We start from the raw sequence: 26179 nt of genomic DNA on the forward strand, positions 1-26179 counted from the left end.
GGTGAACACTGATAACTCATTCATAATTTCGTAGCCATTGCCGCACTTCAGATATAAACAAACACCATCACCGCGTTTACAGTCATGGTTGAAAATTAGTTGGTTATAATCACTAAGATGCATAACATCACTGGTGTCATTGTACCACGTTTCCGTCATTATGAGGACTGTGAAATCAAGGTGAAATTTTTTTAGAAGGGCACTAAATTCATAAGCCGTATTTCGAGCTGACTGCGTATTCAGGTGCAAGAAAGTAAAGGATGACGCAAGTCTTCCTTTGATCAGCGAACACAAGTCAGTTGGTTCTAAACTGCTCAAACATAACGCATAAGAGGTGGAAAAAGCACATTTTGTGAATGCACGAAAGACACAAGCTCGGCCAGATCAATTACACTCCGTACGAAATGTGCGGAAAGACCTTCTCCTTTGCAGAGGAAAATGTTGCCATTGTGAAGCCAGACAAACTTTTAATTGTACAATTTGACCGAATGTTTCGTCTTCAACAACATTTCTCTGCCTCCTTTTGTGAGATTTCTTGTGATAAATACAGAATATTTTTCGGTTTTCGTTGCGTTATTGTGTGAAAGGCAAAAATTTCGGTCTTTCTACCGGGGGAAACGAACGATTACTCCAGGTGTTTGCCTTGTTTTGCGGATAGCCGGTGCAGTGCCCCAACTGATTATGGGGTAGGGTCAGGGACCTTTATTCGGGGCAATTTCATTAACACCACTCAGCAGGTCTTCGTTGTCTTTCTGGGGAAGACCATGAATCTCAGGTGGTTTGAGGAGCCTATTTCTCCGCTCTAGCTCGTTTAATTCCTCGCGGAGCTATGCCACCTCTTCGGTGTGGCCTTTTTCTTCTAGCATGTCCACCCATCAATAAATTTTTTTATCTTCATCATGCCGTTTCAGTGAATCCGGGACTTCATCATTCTTTGAAGACATCATATTAATAGAGGATGCAATTCCATCAACCTTTTCAGCCAGCGGGTCCAAGGTCTCGATCTTCGCACTGATGCTGGCGAGAGCTACTAAGATGTTTGAGTCGGTGCTCAACTTTTGGCCACTACTTCCTCTGACCCTTGCGGCTAAGCATGTGGGACATTTCCATGTTGCTTGAAGCACTTTTTCCTTCGTTCTGAAGGAGGCCGCAGTCACTCCTGAGGGTTTCCCTAGAAGGGAGTCATTATCACATTCGGTAGAACTCAAGAACCCAGTGGCCGGCCGAGCGCCATGGCAAGGAAAACAATTTTTTCATTATTAGGTGGCACTTTTTATGCAGCGTATCAGAACTTCACAACACTTCAAAAGTAGTGGCAGCAGCGGGGCAGCGAAAGCTGCGGGATGCAGGGCATAAACGGCAAAAGAAAAAAAATTTCTGACCAACATGCAAAGTTCAGCAATTCAGTTCATTGGCGAACGTCCTTCCGTCGCTGCTGCCGCTGCCAAAGTGACCCGAGAAGCTCGGTACCCAACCAGAAAAACCTTCGGTGAAAGGGCGTCTGGTAAGGAGGAGGTGGTGGCGGTAAATTAAGGTACAGCTGCACCCAGCTATCAGATGGCTTGTATGCGCGCTTGGGGGACACTTCGGCTTTCTTTGCAGCAGTTGTTTGCAGCTGGCGAATTAGAAGAAATACAAGAGCGTTCCTTGGGAACTGCGAAGTTTCAGAAATTCAGTAGATTAGAGCACGTCCTTCCGTCGCTGCCGCGGCTGCCAAATTGATGCTAGAGCACGGCACACCATCGGAAAAAGTTCGGTCAAAGGGCATATGGAAATCCAGGTACAGCTGCACGCAGCTATCAGATGGCTTGCATGTGCGCTTGTGAGACACTTCGGCTTGCTTTGCAGCAGTTGTTTGCAGCAAGCGACCTTGAAGAAATACAAAGGCGTTCCAAAGGCACTGCAAGTTGCAGAAATGCAGAAATTCAGTAGAATAGCCTCAAGTTCTTCGGCTACTGCCGCGGCTACCAAAGTGATTTGACCGATGCATCTGGACTGAAAAACGGCTACAATAACAACAAAATTCAGACACAGCACGGCAGGTAGCAATTCTGAGCAAGCCTACCAGCATCTAAGAGCTCCCTTTGGATGTGCTAGGATGAACCAACACATTATTTCTTCTGTTCGCCTAATAGAGGTCAGAGACGAGAAATAGCCTTCAATACAGTCGTACCTCTCTTACATCCCACAAAGTCGCCCATCACACCTTCTCTCTTTTCCCCTCCGTCTACAGGAATGCAGTTTGCAACGTAGATATTTGTAGTTGCGGACGATCTTTCTGCCTTTCTTTGCACAACCTCCCTCACGCAAGTCGAAATTACCGGAAAAGAGGGGGGGGGGGGGTGCCTGCCTATCCCGAAACGGCTTCGAATGGGGACGAGAAAATTTTTCCGCCATAAATAAAAAAGCGGAGTGCACTTGGATTTAAAATTATGTCGATCTCTGTAAGCCTTCACTTTATTAGACCCAATATTTGGTGCTGCCTCTTCAGAAAGAAACCGACTGTTGGCTGCGTTTCTTTCGCGCTCAAAGAACGGCGCGTCGCCCACGCATTCACAGAACACCGGTGCGCCGTTACTTAGCTTTCATCGAAGTTTGTCTTTCTGGCTGTTTCGCTGTAGCAAACTGTCAAAATTCTTGTCCATTGCCCTGTCCGTTTCAAGGCAAAGTTTAAGTGTTGAGACGCCTGGTGCACGTTTTCCCTTAGTTCTCGTTACCACTGGATGACCTCGGTTTTCATTCTCACTGTGTGGGAATGCATCGCGCACCTGACATCGCCAAAACGAAACAAATGGCGTGTGGTGACTGGCTGATCGGGCTGCAAAACAAGACTGGATTGGATTGGATTCTTTGGCTGCATGTGGCAGGTCAGTGTGCATGATAAAGGCGTGAAGCGGAAAGGTTGAGGGGCGCTTTCCCGGAACGGCGCAGAAATGTGAAATGAGCATTGGATTCTGGAAAGGGGGCGAGGGTGGGGGGTGCTTTTTGGGAATATTACGGTAGATGTGTAAGAAAAAGGATAAATTTAAGAGTGGCCCGCGTTCAACAAGTGCACCGCTGAGTTTACCTTTGTATTTTCATCATGCAGACGTAATCAATGAAAGCACGGACGACGGCGTACTGGATGGAGAAGGTATGGCCAACCACAGTGATAATGAATTGCACAAATTGAATAAGGACCACATTGGCGATAATACAGATGTGGCCTAACAAGCGAAATAAGGTACATGCATGAACCAGCCTGATATTTTAGTTGGTTGTCTTTCTGGGCAATGGTGCAAAAGAACCATGCTAACGCGCTTTGCGTTCGGGCCAACGGCTGCGGAATTCGTTTCAAGACAACAGAAATATGCGTAGTGGCAGACGGCCAGCAAAACAGCATCAGTATAGGCCTCTGTAACTGCAGTGGAGATACACATCTACACTGAGGTCGCGAAACACATAGTACATGCTCCCAAGGAACCCACAACAAACCAGATTTTTCGTTTTCTACTCTTTACCATGATATGAAGGAAGTCCGCACCTATCCACTAGCTCTCGACAGGAGCCGCAAAGGACACAAATGTCGCCGAACGCATGAGTTCAATAGCAACCACGGCAATGATAAGATAAGGCCCCTTCTGCTTACGACGCCGGCGCTGCTCGGTGCTGTCACAGCCAGTCGTGAAAAGAGAAGCCTAGGACCAAGCCTAAAGAGAATCCTCTATCGTGAGGGTATCTTCCACCCTGCAGAATTGCGTCTAAATAAAACCATACAAATTATCCGGGTGATCGATGATCGAAGCATTGCAAGAGCGTGGGCTTTTAGCAAGAGGGTTAGAGCTGCAGTGCTCACGCGTTTCTTATGGTTTGTGTGGTTTAATTGGACACAGGGGCAGTGCGGCGACATGCCGCCGTAAACAACTATTTTGCAAGGTAGTGCTCTCGGTAGCTGTTCGCTTGCTGTTTCTTCGTCTACCACAAGTATCAGTTCCACGTGGGCTCGGGAGACTCCCTTTTATCACTTATTCAACACAACTTCTTGACGTGCGTCAGGTAGACATACCCCACGAGTTCTTTGCTGCCCGGACAGTGCACTTTGAGCACCCCTGGAGAGAGCATGAAGGTACTCGTACTGCTTGCGCTTTTGGGCGTTGGCCTGGGTGAGTAAACTGATCATCGACGCTTTATTGTTAGCTAGTTTATTCATGGGGCCAGCTGTAACTCAATATATAAAGAAGCTGGGGACTCTGAGAACTGTATTTAGGAGTTACGGCCCTAAGCCAAACGCAGTTTGTGGGGAAGAGAATCTTGATTACGGAGTCTGCATGCCCGGTAAACATTTTATATGCAAATATGCTCGCTGCCTAGCATAACCAAAATTTAAAATTCAACGGATTAGTTCACTTCTAATAGTGCGAAAGCGCTGTTCCAATAGTTAAGCCCCGTGCAAGATTTTGGGATGTTTGTGGGTTTGTGTCAAGTGAAAGGAATAAATGAAGATAAATGAAATAAACATCCTCGAATGAGATTCGATATAAATGAAATAAACATCCGCGACTGAGATTCAAATCAAAGGCGGCGCGGACAGATTAGCTTTGCAGGCCACTGATCCAGAGCACTTGTTACAGCCGCAGCCGAGCACGCCTCGGGTTAAAGTGCAACTCACTGTGGCACTCTGCACACTGCACATTGTGTTGTCCTTTTCTTCCACTAATGCTACTATCAAACTAATATTCACGCTTTGACCTATGTGCCGGTAGTGAAGAAGAGATTTGCGCTGCGTGCGTTGGCGTGCACAACGTTGGGGCACGAACACGGCCCTAGAGCAATACTTGTTGACGTCGATAGCATTGGTGCAGGAATGATGCACAGGAGCGTAGGCAGCCAGCGTACATTGGGTAAATTGAAAATGATGATTAAAAACTTGAAGACGCGCACAACTGGCTCCATGGGTCAGTGGACACCTCAATCGCGCTTTCAGGTACGTGGCCTTAGTGTCCGCGTGTAAAAAACTGAGCTCTCACAAAATATTTCGTGCTTACCAATGCTAAACTGCCAGCAATTTTTTTCTTAGAAACTTTTCTATACCCAGGTTTTTAAATATACAGCGACGCACCAAGCGAAACCCTAGTGTTCAAGTGTACTATGAAGGGAATCCTAGAAGGAAAAACATTTTCCTCACTGTTGTTGTTCCATGTGAGCAAGTCACCCGATATATTGTTCTGCCTTAGCTGAATTTGAGGTCGCTTAAAACTCAATTCCATTTCCTCTCAAGTGCATTATCTTCCAATTCCAATCAATTCCTCTCAAGTGTATGATCTTTCATATCGCCAATCCGTCTGCAGTAAAACGTTGGCTTGTATATATTTTGACAACTGCCTGCAAGCTTCTGAGGACTACAACCGCGTTTACAAAAGAATATTGTGTACTCATCCTTCATAGATTTATCAGGCACATTCAAGCATCAGTGATTGTAGGTTACAACAGGTCAAAGGGGGCAGTGCACAAGTCTTTACAGGGCTTTAAATGACTCAATAAATTAAAAACAAAAGAGAACCACAGGTTAAAGAACAATGAATAGATACACCGCCTGCCGGCTTGGACACACTAGAGTGTCATACCTGTGACCATCCCGTCATGGCTCGATATTATGACTTATTTTTCAAGAAGCACCTTTGCGGAGACAGTGAGGCACGGTAATTGGATCTCTGCTGGTCCCAGCTCTAAATTTTATCGGTTCGAATTATTCTTCTTCAATTCCAAATGTGTGCCTTTGTTGTCTCTGAATTTTTACATGGACGCAGGCACGTACACACACTCTCAGATATTTTCCACAGTTTGTCGAGATGCTCTAAACAATGACAGTGGTTTAATTCGGTTAAGCCGGTGGTGGAGCGAGGTATTTTTTCTTGATTTACAGTGATTTTGCTGTTTCTTATCTCTTGTCCTGCCTTGTTTGCGGCTGCTTTGTGCACTCGGATTAAGTACTCGGTTGTAAGTTTTAACCATTCAGCCTAAGTGAAATTAATATTGTGTTGGCCATAGTAATATTGTGTTGGCCATAGCCAAATTCGCCCAGATTTCTGTTTTAGTTCAAATCCAGAAAAGCAAAATTTCAGAGGTGGGCCGAGCTTGTTCATTACCAAGGCCAAATTTGGAGGTAAGCATCGTTTTGCGCATAGTAAAATTAACACGGATATCAATTTTGGTCCAAATCCGAAGAGGCGTAAATTTAAAGAAGGGGAGGGCCCAAATTTGGAAATGGCCCGGGTATAATTTGGAGGTTACTACCGTACTGCCCATAATCAAATTAGCATACGCATTGGTTTTGGACCAGATGGACTAAAAAAATTTCGGGGGTTCGGGTGGGAAATTTTGGAAGTTGAGGGGGGCCAATGTTAGTAACGAAAAGGGCAGAATTCGGGTACAACATCGTACTGGCCATAGTGAAAGTATTCTCGGCATTTTACTTAAGGCCGTTGCTATGAAAAGGCCAAGTCCGAAGGTCATTTAGATGCCAGATGAAATACCGAACTGAAACGTGTGTTTCGCAGTTAGTAGAGGTGCCACTCTCATAGCGATAACGGCGGTTGTGGCACAATCAATGCTTATTAGAAAATTCATTCGGTCTGGCTGGATGAATTGCGTCCCGTCAAAGCTCTTGTACCTTGTAGCGCCTACTGCATTCTACATGGGTTGTCAAAACGCCGCGGAATTCCGTGTTTGCGTTGGAGTGTCGAGAAATTTGCAACGGCAAGAAATTTTAAGATATCTTCAAGACTGCCTCTTCATGACACGGAGTCAGCATATTAAAGTTAAGCCTTCTATTGCAGTTTGCGAGCCCAAGGGTTATAAATGGATGTTTATCGTACGCCTTGGGATGACACAATTTTTGCAACTTGCCCAGGGGACGCATTTACCATTTCCTCAAGGACCAGCAAACATTTGTAGGCAGAGGCTCGCTTTGCCACCAACTGCTCCAGTTTGTAAAATAATTCCGGCAGAATTTAGCAATAGTCGGGGAGAAAATTTAAGTTTCTAATACAAGGGTAACACGTTACTTCTAGTTGCTTTTTAAAAAACGTTGAGGCCATATTTATTCGTTGAAATTCTTCTCTGATAGATCATTCGGGTGTTGTTTGTGCACATGTAAAAATCGGTGCCCATGATACTTGAGTGTATTTATTTTTCTCCACTTGTTTCTTGAACGCTGTTTTTATAGTTGTGTATGGCGTATACTTCTGTATAGTTCTGCTCAGTTCAAACCTGAGCTCCTCAATTTCCTTCGAACAACCCAAGACCATTTTCAAAATGGAGGCCAAAATAAAATCACTTGCCTCAATATGCACATCGCTTGTTATACTGAACGAATTAAAAAGTGAAGAAAGTAAGTGAATAAAGCCAACTGCATTTTTTCTTACATGCAGAGTGCACTGCTCAGGGTAGGAACTCCGTCACGCTCCTTGACGAAGAAGATACGGAGGGTGAGTAATACACTTCAAAATTTTATTTCTGTTCATTCACACTCACACCCTGCAAATGAATGCCATGTAGATGTATTTCACCTAGGACTTACACAGTTTTTCAAAATAGACTTTTTGAATTACAACAGCAGTTTTTTCAGCATAGCATTGCAGCGATGCAGTACGTCAGAATACAGTTCAGACGCGGTAACTAGCAGCCTGGTCAACTAATATTCAATAGTTGAGTTTGAAACTATTACTGTTCGGTTCCTTAATCATTGAGAGGCATGTAGCCCATCGGTAGCAATATCAATATCGGTTTTTAGAGTTAATAAAACGCGGTTTCCCCTGGCGCTGTGACCAAACAAATTCTGAATTTTTCGACGAGTTACGTGCACTAGAGAGGTTGCTTTGCCTGCAAGCTTCTCGAACGCGCATGCATTTTGGCGCGATTTAGCCAAAATTAGTTGGGCCCCAGTGCTCAGAATAATTGTGTTTCCGACATTTTAAAAACTGCTAGAGTTATTACTTGCGGTGGGCTGCATTCCTGTTAATAATTAAGAAGCCTAACAATAATAGATAAAAAGTTAACTATTCATTATTACTTAACAAGAATGCTAGTTAGCACATATTAGCTGTATTCTGATGTAATACACCGCTGGGAATGTTACGCTGAAAAAGCCCTCTTCTATCTGAAAAAGCCTATTTTTAAAAATTGTGTCAAGCCTTGCTGATTCTTCGTGGGCTAATATCATTAACTAAACGCTGTACCAATGATGCGCTGCCTTCACGTGAAGCCAGCCCAGACAAATTGCAGAGCATGCTTTGTAGTGCACATTTCCGTCATTACTGGCTGTATCTGAGCTAAGCCGTTCAACGACGTGGCTGGCTAATGGCAGGGGCCGGCGTCGAGCGCGTCGAATAAATTATATCGAGCTGCGATTTTTAACGTAGTTTGGCATCGCACGCAAGGAGGGCATTTTTGCGTTTCATGGCTACATAAATGGCGCGATCACGGCATGCGTTTTGTCCTGAGGCTTTGGGCGCTACTGCCGACGCCACAGCCAATAAGCAAAAGTGGCGGATTCACGTGCTCGATTGGGATGCGCAGTAACGTTTGGTGGAACTAGTTTGTTGTTGGCCGGCAAGCTTTTTCTAAAGATAGCATCTGAAAAAACAGCAGCCTAGTTTAGGTCAAATCTTTAGCGAGAGCCAGTAGAGGTCAGTGAAATTGAATAAATACATCGGCAGTTCATATGTGTGCTATTAGCACTTACGCTGGGACAAGTAAGGTAGCTGTAGCGAACATGAGGCACAACGAAAAGATAACGACGAGACATGCTTTTTATGTTTTCGTTGTCTCTTCAGTTCTTTTGTGCTAGTTGCCATGTCGTAGCCAGTTACTGAAAATCACCAGGTAGCTCCACTTTCTTTTTTTTATAAGATTTTTAGCGAGGCAGTCACATCTTGTAAAACGCAAAGTTACTGCCATTCTCCAGTATGGTTGTTGGCGTTAAGTTGGAAGCAATACTAACCTCGCATTAGGCATGTCGGCAGTTGCTCCAGCTGTGTAGCGTAGCTTTAACAAATACGAAACCCTTACAATTGCCCCAGAAGGCCAGTGTCTAAGAATTTTACAATCAGCCTTGCCACAGCGAGCGTCTTAGGTAGTTAAATAACGTAAATAGATCTCTGCGTGAGCGACACTGTAAGTGACACTTGCCTGTTTCTTAAGCTGCCCAGGATTGTCGCGCGCTCATCACGAAAGCTTGAGCGCGCTGGAGTAGACGCTTTCTTATCATTCACAACCGCACAAATATGCCACACATTAAAGCAGCAGTAGGGATTTTGTGAAGCCACGCTGGCAGAGCAAATCAGCTGACGGACAAAGAGAGGGACTTTTCTGGTGTATACACGGAATCCAAGGCGAGGAATTTCATTTTAAAATTTAGTAAAGCTGAGATCTGGGCGAATTGGTATGCATTCAAACTGGTGAACAGCGCAAAAAGGCGGCACAACGACAAGACAAGCGCTTGTCTTGTTGTTGTTCCGCCTTTTTGCGCTCTTCACCAGTATGAATTCATTTTAAAATTGTCCTGTTTTGATTTCTTCTTCCGTCCTGCAGACAACTACGACTTTGACACCTACTGCACGCCGCCTGCTGACCGCGGTCCTTGCAAGGGGCACTTTCCTAGCTGGTGGTTCAATGCCCAGATTAGAACATGCGAGCCATTCGTGTACACCGGTTGTGAGGGTAACTACAACAACTACGTCAGCAAGGAGGCTTGTGAACTTACCTGCTTGAGGAGAGGAGGTGAGAACTGTGCTCCCTGCGTCCTGTTTGCTTTATCTATTAACTCGTGGCTGCCTTCACTTGTTAATGAAAGAGAGGAAAATAAAAGGGCAGACAGGAAGCTTTGTTATCGCGGAAGTTGGGGCACTAACATATTTGGATGGTCCCCAGTACGAGCGATGTGCACAAAATTGGTGAAGAGCTCCGGAAATTATGACCACCTTGGGGACTTTAACGTGCAGAGACATTGCGCACTACACGGGCCTCTAGCGGCTTCCATCGAAATGCGACCTACATGGCCGGATCGAACCCGCTTCCTTCGGGGTCAGGAGCCGAGCTCCATAACCACTAAGATACCACGGCGGCTACAATTGTTCAATATCAAAAGTTTTAAGCGCGCACTACGAATCCTACACCACCTGCACGCTTTCACATTCTGAGCTTCAGGCCTTACTTCTGCAAGACTACGTAGGGAAGAAATGCACAGAAAGGCGCGAGACTGCTCCTAAACTAGACCCACGTACTGACTGCGGCGACGTTAGATTCGCTCTTTAGGGTACTGAGCATGAGGAACAGCTGAGGATCATGAGGAAGAACAGGTTCATGAACTTACTCGACTGAGACTAAAGGGTAAGCATCAACGAGAACTTGTTAAAAGAAAAATTTCCTCCGTAGGCAACTTCTTTTCGGAGCTCAGTTTGGTGGCCTAGTAAATGTCGTTCTCAGGGCCACAATACCAAAAAGAGGCAAGAGCAGAAGGAGGGGCATTTTGCCTGAAGAATAATTGCTTACAAGGAACATAGACGGCGTTGCAAAATATGGCGCTCAAAACACTCCTGCCTTGCAACTGAGTGAACGCAGCTCTGTTGTCCCCGCTACATTATGATGCGACTGGAGATGAAAGCACACCTGCACATCAGTTTCCTTAGACTCCCGCAGTGGCCTTGCCCTTAAACTTGTGTCAGAAAAACTTGCTATAGGATTTTAATGTGAAGTTCAGTCTACAGCGTTAAAAAGTGCTGATAACAGCAGAGTTCTGTTTGACACGCACTTAACAGTAAGTTAAGGGCCATTTGTCAGTCCACATATAAAGAAAACAATAGGACTCTTTTAGCATTAATATCTCTTGTAACCATGTAAAGTTTAGTGCAGCACCGCTCACACAGACTTAAGAGGGGGAAACTGAAATGGAAGGACCCCTAAATTCAAGCAAGCGTGAATAAAAGATATGGCGACAAAACATTTTGGTTTGGTTTGGTTTGGTTTATGGGGTTTAACGTCCCAAAGCGACTAAGGCTATGAGAGACGCCGTAGTGGAGGGATCCGGAAATTTCGACCACCTGGGCTTCTTTAACGTGCACTGACATCGCACATTTTGTTTCCGTCGCTTGAGTTTACGATTCCAATGCAATGGTTTCTTTACTGGTTACTTTGAACGCCTAGTATGTTTTAAACGACAGTTGATCTATTTCTTACATGCCCTCCTCGAAATGCTTGCAAATAAAGGGCTGCTTCACATAAGTAGTGCTTAATGCACGTCACGTTTGTTTCAGGCGGTTCGGAAACGAGCAGTCCGGACATCAAGGAAACAGATCCACAAGGTAGGGAGAGAAACTCATGCTATGAAAATCCGTTTGTACATATGCTTCTGCATATCTTAAAGACAGTATCATCGCTCATCAAAAATATAAATATCGATGCAAGATCAAAAGTATTGAAGCTCTGCTTAAAAAAGAGGAAAAACACATAGAGTGCACAAGGGAGCTTGTCGAAATGTTGGCAAGAGCGTTGAGGCCCCCTCTTTTATTCACTTCATGTTTTTAGATAAACCATTATATCTGCCCTCACTCTACCAAATACGAGGAGGCACATGTAAATATCCAAGAAATGTATATGGGGATAGCACGGCGACAGTAGACGTGAAGAAGGACAGTCACAAAGTAAAATTCAATAAGGATGTGGACCAGTGAGGTACAATCTGAAGATTACCGTTCATTCCATGTTTCATATAGCTATTCTGTGAGTTGGATGACGAAGATCTGCGGGTAAATGCAATAAAGAATGCCTTAACAACATCGCATTTGATGGGAACAGTGCAGATAAATAACTCGGAGGTGAATTGCCTTTTCAAACAGTGCACCTTAACAGGCATCGTAGAATGCTGCGTCTAAAATAATAGAGTAAAAACTACTCTTCCACACTACAGGAATGATAAAGCTTACGACAGGCACTGGAAAATCGGAAAGGATTAGGGAATGCATCTACCTAGTGCAAACGAATGACAGGAGGCTCCGGCCACAAGAGTGATATAGACGGATAAAGAGGGTATAGGGAACTTCTTTGCTTGTAATGTATGTAGTCTATATATTGGGGCTGGTTATATTCTGCGCGTTTTTCTATCACCTGTATGATAGTGTAAGTGTGGTCGGAAGTGGACAGCAGTTTTGAATTGACACTGAGGCTCTGGAAGTGGTAAGAGAATACGTCTACATAGTGCCAGTAGTGAGTTATGGAGTGGATTCAGAGAGAAGTCATACGGGTGGCGACAGGGAAACGAACGAGCGGTTGGGATCTGAAGGCGTAAGGGAACAAAACGGTCGCAGCTGCAACAGGGCAGGGTTAATTGGGGATCAATGGCAGGGTCCTTGGTTGTGCAGACCTCATTCTGAGGAAGCGGATGAGGATGCGAAAAAAATTTTTTTTGATATTTCGTTATAAACTTCATTTTGTTAGGTTCTTGCTTTGTTGTTTTGAAGAATTCTGGAAGGTTAGGTGCAGGAGGTATGGCAAGCTGCTAGGATCAATAACAGGCTATTACTGAGCAGCGGTTACTGCTGTGCATTTTTTGAAGAAGCTATGCGTACATTGTTGCATCACACATGAGTATGCTCCACTCAGTACCTTTTTAATCACTTCGTATAGAATAAATTATTTGCGTATGAAAAATTTCAATTCTGCAGCTAGCCTCGCGATTAGTAGACACGATTTCAAGCTTTAGAGGAGTGGCCTATTTCATTATATTCTTTGCACTTGGGAGCACTGCGAAGTGTAGCACCAGTAAACTTCCTTTCAGTTCTGGAGGTTCTAGGTTCATGTGCCTTTTAAAAATCATCTCTTGCGATCTCACCTGAGGGCATGGCATAAAATACTGCGAGTTGATATTTTTACATTATCGGCAAGACTAAGGCATTGGCTAACAACGCGGCAAGCCGATGAACGCTAGGTGAAATAATTATGCAGCAAACGTAAGATTTGTGAAGTTCAAAACAGAGACTCGTTTAAGAGCTATATCAACAAACGTCTGTCCGCTCTAGAGGCGAGAACTTCCCATTTTGAAAAATTATGGGCAATGTGGACTCGTTTTAGTATGTACTTTGCCAGAGCGTTAACATATTTTTGGTCCTTTTAACGCGCATATGTGAGGAAATGACCTCTTGGCGACAGTTATCCTGAAAACTGCACATTCTTCCATTTTGAGGCTACGTAATGAAGTGCTTTCACCAGCTAGGGCAGTTTGGATGCCTCAAGTGGGGAGGCGACTCTACGTCATTTTCGAGGGTCTAGTTGTACGCTTCTAGAACCAAGTAGAATTTGGTGTTTTTTAATGCTATTGCTAGCTTTTGTTCTATACTTAAACCTGTGTAAGTTGAAAGATCCTGACGTACCGACGAAAGCGGTCAAGAATAAGACGCAAACTTAAGCCAGACTTCTCTTTTGATTTACGTGCGCTGCACAAAGAGTGCTTAACTGATTTGTTTTTGTTACTCTGGAGCATACTGATAACAAAAAAAAATTCCGAGAACCACAATGTTTGTAATGTAAATCATGCTACATATTTACTCTAGAACCTTAGATTGGGGCGGTCGCAACGTCCCATCGAGCTGCTCCGCATCTGTTGAGTCTGGAGAGAATGATGCAGTACATCGTTTTGGAGCTGTCATGTCCTGTTAAAACTTCTTGAAAAGAGCGGTTCATAACAATCTCGTGAAAAGTTTTACCCAAAAAGACAAAGCCCACGTGGAAGTAGACACACGCAGAAGGGCTAACTGGTAACTGAAATAAAAAGAGAAAAATTGAAACAAATTTTATTTAGTTTGTTACGCCTCTGCCTGCCAGCATATGCGTTCCGAATAGCGTCTCTGGCGTCAACACTTGTTATCCATCTTTACCATTTTATCACGGATGTCTTCGGTCTATATAAGGTGTGACCTTAAGGTAGGACCCGTAATGAGTAGAAACGAAGACTGGCTGTTTTACTTGGTTACTAAAGGAAGGTGAAGTAGGTGGTGGAGAGAAATGGTGTCATAGAGACATGTAGTTAGCAATTACGTTTAATACAGCTGCAGCGGTTGACTCAAGGCAAAAAGTGTCTCTCGCTGTTTCTCATAATCGCAATTACGAGTATCATAACTGAAGTGGTACAAGGCTTCGCAATTGCATTTATGGCTTTCAGCATTTCTGGACTGCTTTGTGGAGCCAGACAAGGGTCCATGCGACAAAACCAATTTTCGTTACAACTTCGAACCGGAGTCTGCGACTTGCCGGTCGTTCACATACGGTGGCTGCGAAGGAAACCGCAACAACTACAACTCAGAAGAAGAGTGCATGGAAAAGTGCAACCGTAAGTTTTGAATCCTTCATAGCATTCATTCTTTGCTGAAAAATAGAGAGAGAGGAAAAATTAATCCTTGAAATTTTCTTTATGAACGGAAAGCATGAAAGCATGATCACAGCGTAAAGACAGCAGAATACTAAGACGGAACATCCGAGCACCCACCGATGGCTATCTCTGTGCCTTCTGCTAGCCGTTTGCAGCTGCTAGGGCCTTCTTTCGCGCGCGCGCCTCTTTGCCTTTTCGCAGACGTGCCTGTCTCCTCGTTTCTTACAAGAAGGATACAGATTTTGCGAGCTTATCGTGACTTCTCCACCTTTTCCTCATTAAAATTCCTTTCGCTCTCTCTGTCGTGAAGCGTCACTTTTGCAGCTACCACGTCACGTGTGCAGTTAAGTGGTGCAAAGTAGATTACGAAGTTCGCGCTTCTAGCAGCGCCACCTCTTCAGGACAGATGGTGCGAGGAGCGCCGTCTTGGGCTGCTGGCAGTTACCGACGGGGAGTTGATAAGGAACAGGTATAGAATGTCGCCTACCTCTTCAGCAGCAGTGAGAGGTAGTGCGGTGGCGACGTGTAAATACCGTGTAGCTTGCGATATGATCCAGAATAGGTCGAAATGTGCCTAGATCTGGAGAAATCAGAGCGCTGGGTTGCTCCCCAAGTATGGCGGCAGGCGGACATCACCAGCTGATAAGGTTTGCGCAGCCTGGTGCGATGGAGTCTGAACCGAGTTGCAGCCCACAGGATCATGTCCAACATTCTCGAAGAAAAATCTTGAAAATGGGAAAAATTGATAGATACTGTTCGGGAAATATTGCAAGTAATGGTCCATACTTCTGATATATCGCATAACCTTTCAATTAAAGTGTTTCCATCGATCCCATCGAACAGATACGACTGCCATAAAAAACCAAGGGGGAACACTTCCAACGATAGCAATATTTTTAATGACCGCGCTCGGCTGATCTGGGCACATATTGATTCTGATAGTGAAATGTTACAATATGTGAAAAAAGATGCGTTCTTAAACGGTTTCCCGTTCAAAAATGCTTCTGGCCAGAATTGTTGGGTATGCGGACGTTGTGAGCAGGCCCTGGCGATGTTCCACGGATCTACCACTTCTCAGCAATGCCAGAGGAATCACGCCCGGGTCTCCAGGTATAGAGAGCAGGTGGAGACAGGACTTGTACCCAGACGTATGCTGGACTTCACAACCACGGTTTTTTTAGTGTCCATGTGCCAAACCAGAGTCCGAACTTTCCTCCCACGTGGCTCGTGTATCCTCGCCTTCCTCGCACGGTCCGCCATGGAGTTGTTACGCTGCTGCAAGCTATTGCTGCTACAATGGAGGACCCGAAACCTAACCACAAATTTCAATGTTTATTAGTTTACTGGAGCGGTGACCGGGTGTATTGAACTTTTCCAATTTTATTCATTGAAATGACGCTCAGTTGAGAGCTGTAAAACTATAGGGCATCTGTTCTCTCAACGTGGTCTCTGTTTTGTGGGTAGCGTTCAATACGCTGGAGCCATCACGGACACTACCCGCCGTTTTTCACTCCAGGATGCACTGCACTCGCTCTGAAGGAGGACGTTATTCAGTCTGTTGGCTCACGCCTGATAATTGTGTCGTCTGTAGTTTTCCCTCATGTCTGTGTGGTTCCTTTTAAAGGGCAGCTAGATAGGTTTTAAAAATGTAAGAGCTTAAAAAAAGAGCTTGGAAGTAAAGCATGCGAGGTCCTTTTGGTCTAGGATTTGAAATGGTGATGTAATCGCCGATTAAAATCGCGATGCCCTTCAAGCTTCTCTGCAGCGCATAACGAAAATTGGGGATGCGGATGACGACGTCATCAGAGGTATCGATACATTCACAACGCATAAACACCTGCTCTGAAGGCAAAAAAACCAACGCCACTGAAGGCAAAGACCGCCGATCATTGTTTGGCAATACTCAACGAGGCACGGCAGTGTACGGCTGACGCCAGCGGTACTTTGAAATCTTACTTTACAAGATGTCACACTGAACTTCCCCGCACTCCGCTGGTGCCTTGATGAGAAGCACAAAATTGTATCGTGGATTACGCCAGTATTTTAAACGCTAGTGCAAAAACACATGTCATCCTTTACCTACAGCCTGCATAGATTTGAACCCTCTAATTCCGGGAAATTCTCAAAAAAGTGGTGGAGTTGCTTTCTAAGGTGACAAAATTTAAGTGCTCCGCGCTACCCTTCTCTCGCATTTGTGGAGATGTCATGGTGCTTTAGCTGGGGGGCACTCTACTATGTCGGTAACCTGTTGTGGTAAACAGTGAGGCAAGGTGCCGGTGAGGTATAAAAGGACTCCAACAAAGAAACCGAATATTTAGCTCATGTGTTGCCCTGTGCATGTGTTATAAAGAGCAGTTGCTCTGCCTAGTGGTCACCTCACCCCACCTGTCAAGGACACATCCCACAAAAACAACTAAAAGCAAATACGCCTCCTTTCCTTTGTTAACGAGTGCTCTGGTAGGGGCTTCTATATGAGGTGAAAATGTTCAGTCGAGGAAATTTCTAGACCCCGTGCTGCATGAATGAATCCGATAGATTTATAATTAACAGCACGCTGGAGAGCGCAATTTTGGGTGAGAAAGAACAAGAATTTGGCCTAAAGCTACTGTTATTATTAGCCGGCGGCTAACAACAGAGCTGTCGGTTTTGTTCATGGAGCAGGCGGTCGAGAGACTTTTGCTCCCTTCTGTACAACTAGCTCTAGTATGAAAGCAAAGGGCATTTGGCAGAAAAAAATACTTCGCCTGCAAGTTCTACGAATCGAAATCTCTCAAGGGCAATAATCTCCAAGAACGTTTGAGAAAGAGGGTGATTATGTGTATTTCACTCACACGTATAAACTAGTTGTCACTATAATGGGGATAAGCTTCCTCTTCGTATTCGATCTACATGAACGCTCCGTGCACTGAGGGAAAGAGAGAGCGAATAAACTTTTATCTCAAAAAAGGAGACCGGGTGAGTGGGTTCCTTAGTCTAGTACTACTGCAGCCAACGCTTTGGCAATGGCGACTAGCACCTCCTGGTCTCCCAAGCTGCTGTTCGCCAGCGTCACCTCCCACTGTTCCAGCGCGGGGTTGAGCGGATTTATGTGGTGGGCTTTAGCTGTGAATGTGCATGTAATCTTTGTGAATGAAGGAAAGTCACCCCATTAGGAATATGTGAAGAAAAAATAAGGCTTTTAACACCGTTAAACCGAGTACGACGTGCGAATGCGCTTGGTTTCGAATTAGCTACATGAGGCTAAAGGGGCTAAAGTTGAGGCAAGGTTTAGGCAATATTGAAGGACCACCTTAACATGTCCTTCGTTTAACAAGTTTACCTTAACATGGCCTTCGAATTCGCTTGACTCCTGCCTAAGCATTGCGTTACATTGTCCTCAATACAATTTCTTTTAAACATTTACACTACGTGAGCTTCTCTTAGCCACACCCTACCAGAGTCATTTCATCTCAAAGGTTAGGAATCTAAGGTTAAAGGCCAGACGTCAGGGTCAACGTCAGGGTCAGACGTCAGGCTTCTCGGGCCCATCGGCTTTTTCTGTATGGCTACTAAAGAAGTGCTTACGCGCTTCAAACGCAACGAAAAAAATTCTAAGTACGCTTACGATAGTCCCTAATGCGAAAGTTGAGCGAAGCTACGTAGGTGTTGTGATTCTGTGACAGATTAAGGTAAAGAATATGAGAGATACGTGTTTGTATGTGGAGTTTCAAAGCACTCTGTTTTCCACGGAAACGCTGCAATTAACACCCCTCTCCCAGTTTTGGATTGTCACGAAGGTGGCTTTGTGGTCGGAGAACTGGTCTGAGATACATTCAACCTGCTCCACCAATGCCTGGTCCCGAAGAAGAGGGTTCATACAAGAAAGACAACGCTGTGAGCGGCGTGGTCGACGCCGACAATCTATCGCGAGCAGCGCATTTCACAGCACAGCCAGCCAAAGAAACGGATCGCGGTGCGACTGCGACCAGGCAGCGCGCTGGTGCGCGTGCCGCCGCAGACAGACCTCTCCGCCGCTAGGCGCCCTACCCCACCACATGTGTGCACTGGTGATAGACGGCGGAGCGCACGGCGCGCACCACCTTGGCGCAATCTATGAACGAGCAACCATACGAGGTCTGTTAGAAAAGTATCCGATGTTATTTTTTTTAGCGAACACCTCATGGATATGTAACAAGCGCGCTTGCATCAGTCGACCTTGAAACTTCGGGCGCATGAACGAATTCCCCCCCCCCCCCGTGCCGATAGCGTCAGTCGCTGGGACGCAGCGTTTGAGTGAGGCAGTGCGCAGTGCTGTCATCGGTTTTTTATTGCAAGGAAAATGGCGGAGCGACAGGAGCAGCGCTACTGCATCAAATTTGGCTGTCGCCCAGAAATTGGGCGACAGCCAAGTGGAAACCATCCGGAATATTCAGATGGTTTTCGGTGACGACGCTATGAGCAGCACACAGATTAAGCAGTGGTACAATTGATTTAAAGACGGCCGCACATCGGTGGAGAGCGAACCACACTCCGATCGGCCATCAACATGCCGAAATGGCAAGGTCATTGCCGAAGTGATCGTTGTGGTGATGCGGGACCGTCATGTGACTATGCAAGAAATTGCGGAAGAGGTGGACATCAGCAATTTTTCTGCACATTCCTTTATCACCGAAGATTTGGCCATGGAGAGAGTTGCGGCGAAATTCGTGCCGAAGCTGCTCACGGTGGAGCAAAAGCAGCTTCTTGTTGAAGTCTCACAGGACATGCTGGATTCCAAAAACAGTGACCCCGACTTCATCAACACCATAACCACTGGTGACGAGTCTTGGGTGTATGGGTACGACCCGGAAAACAAATCTCAGTCGTCACAGTGGAAGCATTCCACTGTGACGAAGAAGGCCCGCCAAGTGCGTATCAATGTCAAAGTGATCCTGGCTGCTTTCTTTGACTCCCTCTGTGTGGCACACCACGAGTACACACCCCACAGGGTCAAACAATGACCAAAGAGTACTACAGGGATATCCTCCGTCGCCTACGTAGTGCTGTGCGGCGCAAGAGACCGGAGTTGAGGTCAACAGGAAAGTGGCGCATCCATCACGACAATGCTTCTGCACATTCCTCGCACTTGATTCAGACTTTTTTGGCGAAATACTAGACTCATGTAGTTGAACAGACTCCTTACTCTCCTGATATGGCCCCCTGCAACTTCTGGCTGTTTTCCAAAATCAGGAGGCCATTGAAAGGAGCGCGATTTCAGGCAAGAGAGGACATTATGGCTGCAACGACAGCTGAGCTAAACTCCATTCCGAAAGGGGCCTTTTCGGAATACTTCCAACAGTGGCAGCACCTCGGGGAGAAGTGTGTGGAGTCAGAAGGAGAGTACTTTGAAGGTGATTAGGTTTCCAACGCGTCAGTTATGCCAGTTTTTTTTTCTTTGGCCAAAGGTCGGATACTTTTCTAACAGACCTCGTATTTTGGTTCGCTGGGCAAAACTGGTCTCGAAGGGAGCGCGCTGGCTCTCTTGCCCTCTCCTCGCACCCCTCGCGCTCGGTTACACCAACGGCAACGGCGACGCGGCTCCACCCACGTACGGGCGCGTAAGCGCTGCGCTGTAAAAGACAAGGAGTGGAAAAGGCGGACCCAGAGGGAACTTGTGTCTTCGTATATTGTACGGAGGGAAGATCATCCTACGTGGAGGGCGCTTGCGGATTTTCAACCTTTCGTGTAACCTTCCGCTTAATCGCTCTGAAACGAGCCAGTGAGAACGTCGTAAGGAAAAGAAACGTATACGAATGCTTGATAAGCTAAAATGCTATTGCAACCAGTCGAATGCTTAGTTGCGAAACGGGGATCGAAAAAACTGAAACTGGATGTGCATAAGCTTAAAAAAAGGTAATAATAGAGATTGTGAGCACTGGGTGTGCAGTCCGTCATTTCAGTTGGAGTCTTTTGTCTCGCGCAAAGCTTATTAAGAGGCAATGTGGTTATTCATCTGGACAGTGCGGAGACAAAGACACACGCGTGTTCCTTCTGCTTTGTTTTCGGCAGCTCCGAGAGGGTACTACGCAAAGTGCCTCATCAAGCCAACGGAAGGGCTTTGCCAAATGTACCTGCCGCAGTGGTCGTACAACGGAACAACTGCTCAGTGCGTGCAGGTCGTTTACTTGGGCTGCGGGGACAACAACAACAAATACAAGACAAAGGAGGAGTGCGAAATGACTTGTCTGAGGCAGCCAGGTAACGATGTTGTTTCAGTATTTCTTTCCGTAGCTGCTGTCTGGCATCCTGCATTTAAGGGAACCCTCACAGTGGAGGAGATTTCACTCTAGCGAGTAATTGCTCCTTAGCAACCACATACGCCTAGACGTACCACTATAGATAAACTCTCTATAGCTTTCAAACTTGCAAATCAAACTTGCTCCGTAAGCCAATTGTCCCAGTACGGAGACCACGACCTAACCGACATTCTGTTAAACGTTCCAGCGTTTGAGTAATTTGAATAGCTTTGTTACGTAGCCACATGCCTACATTCTGTCCGATGTCGGAAGGAAGTGCTCCGTTCGTTTTACAGGAATGCGGTATGGAATGCTGAAAGACATAAGAGTGGCGTCGGTCGTCGGCTTTGTAGTCCCCTGTACACACGCCCGAGACTGTGCTTATCAAGAGAGATTCTCCTATCGAACTGCCGCCGCTCTTTGTTGTAGCTTAATGCTGTAAAGAGAAGGAAATTGCCAATGCACGAAGAAAATGAGAGGGCGAAATTGATGAGACATTAACAGAACTCAGGACAGCTACCTTAATGCAGCAATAGTGGTTCAAATTTTTGTAACAAAGCAGGACAGGCGATAAAAAAAAGTTGGTTAATATCAGGTATTACAGTTTTTATGTGCGCTAATATAAGTCATTAAAAGCTTCAGGCGCGAGATGCAAGGAGGAATGCAAAAGTTAGAAGGGGGCTTGTCATTCTTCGCTGGCATCACATAATCATCAGCAGCAGTAGCAGTAACAGTCCCGAAGTAAGAAAATTCGTGTGCCATTCATATCCCTATAAATCCCTTGCCTGTGAAAGCTGCGGCATACCAGCGTCGCCCGAAAAAGAAAAAAAAACATGTCAGGGCTATTTCTCCGCGAAAAGCAATACGCGAAGAAGGTTCACACACTGAGAGTCCCTATTACAGTAATTTAAAACAATGCTTAAAAAGAGCCGTCTGCGCATGTATTCTTAAAATCGCCTTCCGGAAATATTTGTGTGCCTGTGCCAGTGATCTTATTTTAGTTGCCCAGGACAGTAAAAGCGGTGCAACGATGTTTTAAATGCCTATGCACGTAGGATATACTTTATTGCATACGAAATAACGAACAATCCACGGACTGGTGTTAGTACCATCAACAGGCATTATAATAAACAGTAATATATTGAGTGCAGTCCTTTATAATATTTTGCCCATATAATGTTTGCAGGAACGGTTAACCCCCTTTGTTTCGAGCCCAAATATCCTGGGCCGTGCGGCGCCCACTACCCCCGCTACTACTTCAACCGGTGGTCAAAAACTTGCGAGAAGTTCATCTACGGTGGCTGCCGGGGCAACGATAACAATTTCTTGACTGTGGAAGAGTGCGAGAACACATGCTGGGGTGAGTGCGGCCGGTGCCTCAAATTTTCTCCCGCAATCGATGTCAAAACCACATCCTCTCGTATTTTCTCGGTTGCAAGACGTCTGTACGCGTAAGCGGCAAGGCAAAAACGTTCCTAGAAAGGCGCTATAGCTATCAAGGGAAGGAAATGTACTTGTTCCAGAGACTACGTTCATTAAAATTGATGGACAAAGAGCGGGTGCAAAATGTTCTACAAAGGTGTCGATTCGGGCTAGTGGATAATTAACATGAGGCTCTATAGTGCAAAACAACGAAGAGACAAGACGAAAGCGCTAACTTTCACTAAACGCTGTATTTGGCGCTCAGAGGGTTCATAGAAGTATAAACTAGGCGCATGAAGGGAAACAGATGAAAGGCGATCAGACTTATAGCTTGAAATTAGACAACAGATATCGCGAAGTCAAAATCAATATCAAACCAATTGCGAACAAATGTAAAGCTAAAAGCTTTTATGCATGCTTAACAAGTTCGCACGCTGCCCTGCATCCAAGGAGGTAATGTCTTTTTGTGGTAATGATAAGGGACTGCTCACACAATTTTTGATTCCAGCCTTTTTCTTTATAAAGGCCTCAATTACCGCTCTTATTTCATTAGTCTGCATTTTTCTCTATCACCTGTGAGCCCGAAATAAGCGTTTAGTGGAAGTTAGCACTTTCGTCCTTTCCCTTCGTTGTTTTGCGCTATGGAACGTCATGGGAAATATCTTACCTTGATCTTGTTTTCGAAAAGAAAATTCAGAGGGCACTTTGGCTCTCTAAATTGCTGCAAGGCGGGAGCCTTGCTTGGCTCACTGTATGTTTTTGTTTTATTTGTTATATTTTATTATTTATTTTTTTTCATTTTTGATTTTTTCTTATATTCATTTTTATTCCTTTTATTTTATTTATATCACTAGATGCTCCTTTATTCATGCTGAATCACCGAGCCTTCGTGGCGGAGTGGTACCCTCTCCACTTCAAAAGCCAAAAGCCCTGGTTCGATTCCCAACCTCGACACAGGCTTTTTTTTTAAGTAGTGACGCCGAAACGTGAACACACTTGCTAACACAGCTTGGTCACGACAGTACGAGGGATTAAAGGCTTTCACCTTAACATGTTTTCCTGCTGCGCCGTCCATACACCAAGGTTCTGTGCTAAGAGGGTGGTCATATGCAGGCTGAACACATCGTACTACTTATTGATGGATCCTGCGGGAGAGTTGGCGCATCAGTTTTGACAGTTATGTCGTAAATAGTAACCTGAAAATGTGTTTTTGCAAGGTCGAGCACACGCTTATACGAGTAGTACCCTAGACATGCCGAAGCTGCAGCTTAAATTTGTGTTTGGCGTTCAAGGCTGCCCACTTGCGCAATTTCGGTTTTCATATCAATTCATGACCCAATGTGATTTTTGTAGGAAGAGATGCAACTGAAATTATGATTACTCGTGTTATGTCTGTTGCTTTATCTCTAGTGTCACAAAAACAGGAACCTGAGGCCGTCCTCGAAGCCTTTCAAGTTTCCCACAGGCCGTGTAAGTACACTTTCATCAAAACTGCGTAGGTTTCAGTCGTCTACGAACCACCAAATCACATCATTGGCTTTTGTTTTTTATTAAAATGGAAGTGCCAGCCCCTGTTTTGATATTTTGGCCAAAAGGAGAGGCATAAAGTGCGGTATTTTTCTTCGCGGTGTTAGATATGTTGTAAATCTCGTTGCGAAGTTTTCTACTTAGCCTCATTGTTTCAGTCTGAGAAGCATGCATTCGGGGATTACGTACCTCTTTCCAGGCCGTGTATTGCGAGGTCCTGTATCTAGAAAGTGTTATGGCAGGGTTCGGTAACAAAGTTTAACAAGACGTTGTGGATTGTAAGAAGTCCTTGTAGAGCTTGTTAGATGATAGAAAGCGGCTTTCTTCTTCAGGAACATAAGAAATTGTGCGGGCTTGCTTGATCAGCACGCTGAGTTTCCATGAGTTAAAGTATTAACAATATACATGAAATGACAAGGAACAACTGCTATTATAAGACGAGCATGGAAGTAAGGATTAGAAGGAAATCATTTCTAGCGGGAGCGCTTACTCTCCTTTATGCTCTGCATTACACACTGGCAAGGAGCATCAGAAGGCTACTTAAGGAATTGGGCAGAACTGCGAATGCGAAAGACAGGTGGAGAAATCCCGTGCCGCGACGGAGGGAAGAAAGGGCTCCAGGAGGTGCGATTACTATGACAGCTATTGCGATGAGATCCGCGTGGCACCGGTAGGTTTGGAATGACGAGAGGTTACTGTAGTGCTAGTTCTACTATGCATTCAGAAATGACGGGTATCACGACAAACCTGTTGACGCTGGCGAGTTCTGAATGGCAGCTGAGTTGGGTCTAGTTTGGATATTACTCATCTTGGGGCGTGCTCGAAAAGAGTTTCGAGATTATGCGCGGTCGGCTTACTCCACTGGGTTCGCTGCCCTCATCTGTTCTCTTCTTGTATGTGGAGTTTATGTACGAAGGCTTCGAATGTGCCCTAACGCTTTATCCCTAGGACACCGCATGACACTTTAGACCTGACCAGTATAGAGAGGCCAAGAGCTGGAGTGCGGTCATGTTCATGTTCCTCCGTTTAATTGCCTTGGATGCGTATGATGTTTCTTCTTAAAATAATCAAGGTGGTAAACATGAGCTGATAATGAGTACAAGATAAATTGATGCGTTTCTTATTTGTTTAAAAGTACCAATTATATATAAAGGTATACTTGTGCGCACAGGACCTACAACGTGGAGTCACCGCGTGACCCGAAACTGAGTTGGCTGCTGTCGGAAGTGTCGGAACGCTACCATTGCGGAAATTGGGAACGTGGGTTTTCATTGCTTTTGGAGGGATTTGAAAAACTGTCTCAAACACCAGTACAAGTTACTTGGCGAGAAAACAGAAATCTTTGCCAGTTGGTGCCAATTCACATAAAGGCTGCGGCAAACAATTTGGGGGACACTGCATCAATTTACTTTTCAGAATGCGATAGCATTAAATTCTGAACTCCGCTCAGTTTGTTTATTCTCCTCCGCCATTGCTACTCGCAGCAAAGCTTAGTCTTTGGCGCCGGCGATACTCCATCGTCAGCGACGCCATGCACCAGCGTTTAGTAATCATCGCTCGGGCTTGCTCGGAATTCAGCTAACAACTATAGCCCTGAACAAGCTGAACAGAAATGACGACACGACGAGGAAAAGCTACAGGGGGCTCTGAGCAGCTATTTCTCGAAGGAACCATTAGCACGCACTAAGAGAATAACACCGGTAAGAGGACGCTGCCTCCCTCGTCTCCACGGCGGAGTGATCCCGCGCGGTTAACTGTCGAGAAGGCACATTTCCGGAGCTAACAGAAAGAAATAGGATATTTTATACGAAAAAGCTCTCAGGAAGGAGCGCATAAATCAAACGATAAAGAATTTTAAATGCACGTCCCTCGTCTCAGGTAACAGTAATTATGCTGGTTAGATTCTCTTCCCTCCAATGTGCCCAACTTTATCTGGTTACCGGCTGAAATTGTGAGAGCACGACAGCACTGGTAGTTCATGGTAACCCTTCGCTTACTTCAAATTAGCTTGGTCATGACCGACCAACACTTGTTGCTGACCACGCAATCGGCCGTCTTCCGCAGTGTCAACGCCTGGGGAGTGCACGGATACGGTAGATCCGGGAGACTGCACTGGCTTCAACCTACGTTTCTACTACAACACAGCGAACAGGACCTGCGAACGCTTCGTCTACTCAGGATGCGGAGGGAACGCCAACAGATACCCCACCAAGGCTGAATGCGAAGAGAAATGCTTGAAATCCGTGAACGCGCTCCCTCTGGCCTGAAAAAGAGCAGGCAGTTTGAATTCAATAGACAAAGAAGATTCGAGCTATAAGAGCTCGTATACTGAAACTACAAAAAATAAGACGATTAAGAAAGAGAAAAATTTAGTATAGCTTTCCACATAGATCTGTGTAGCCGTAGCTTATTTCTACATAAATTATGTTATTTTCGCTATTGAAATGGTGTTTTTTGCTCCTTGTCATTGAGAACTCCAGAAAAGATATGAAAGCGCATGTAAAAATCGTCTTTATTAAAGATATCTGCTAGAAAAGTTTAATTTTTTTTTCAGCTGGGAAAAACTTAATGGAGACAA

At 45.2% G+C, this 26179-nt stretch overlaps 1 protein-coding gene across 1 annotated transcript; it reads left to right on the plus strand.

Moving 5' to 3' along the window:
• Positions 1 to 4099: 4099 nt before the first annotated feature.
• On the plus strand, positions 4100 to 25979 carry LOC149333119 (kunitz-type serine protease inhibitor 6-like). Its single transcript, XM_089558565.1, has 9 exons — positions 4100 to 4142; positions 7410 to 7466; positions 9571 to 9759; positions 11292 to 11339; positions 14192 to 14359; positions 20426 to 20614; positions 21839 to 22012; positions 23485 to 23544; positions 25666 to 25979. Exons 1-9 carry the CDS (start codon positions 4100 to 4102, stop codon positions 25866 to 25868), a joined length of 1131 nt encoding a protein of 376 aa, XP_089414691.1. The 3' UTR covers positions 25869 to 25979.
• Positions 25980 to 26179: the final 200 nt, after the last annotated feature.

Source organism: Amblyomma mixtum, chromosome 8, assembly GCF_055824585.1.
Source record: "Amblyomma mixtum isolate Tamu chromosome 8, ASM5582458v1, whole genome shotgun sequence".
Lineage (NCBI taxonomy): Eukaryota > Metazoa > Arthropoda > Arachnida > Ixodida > Ixodidae > Amblyomma > Amblyomma mixtum.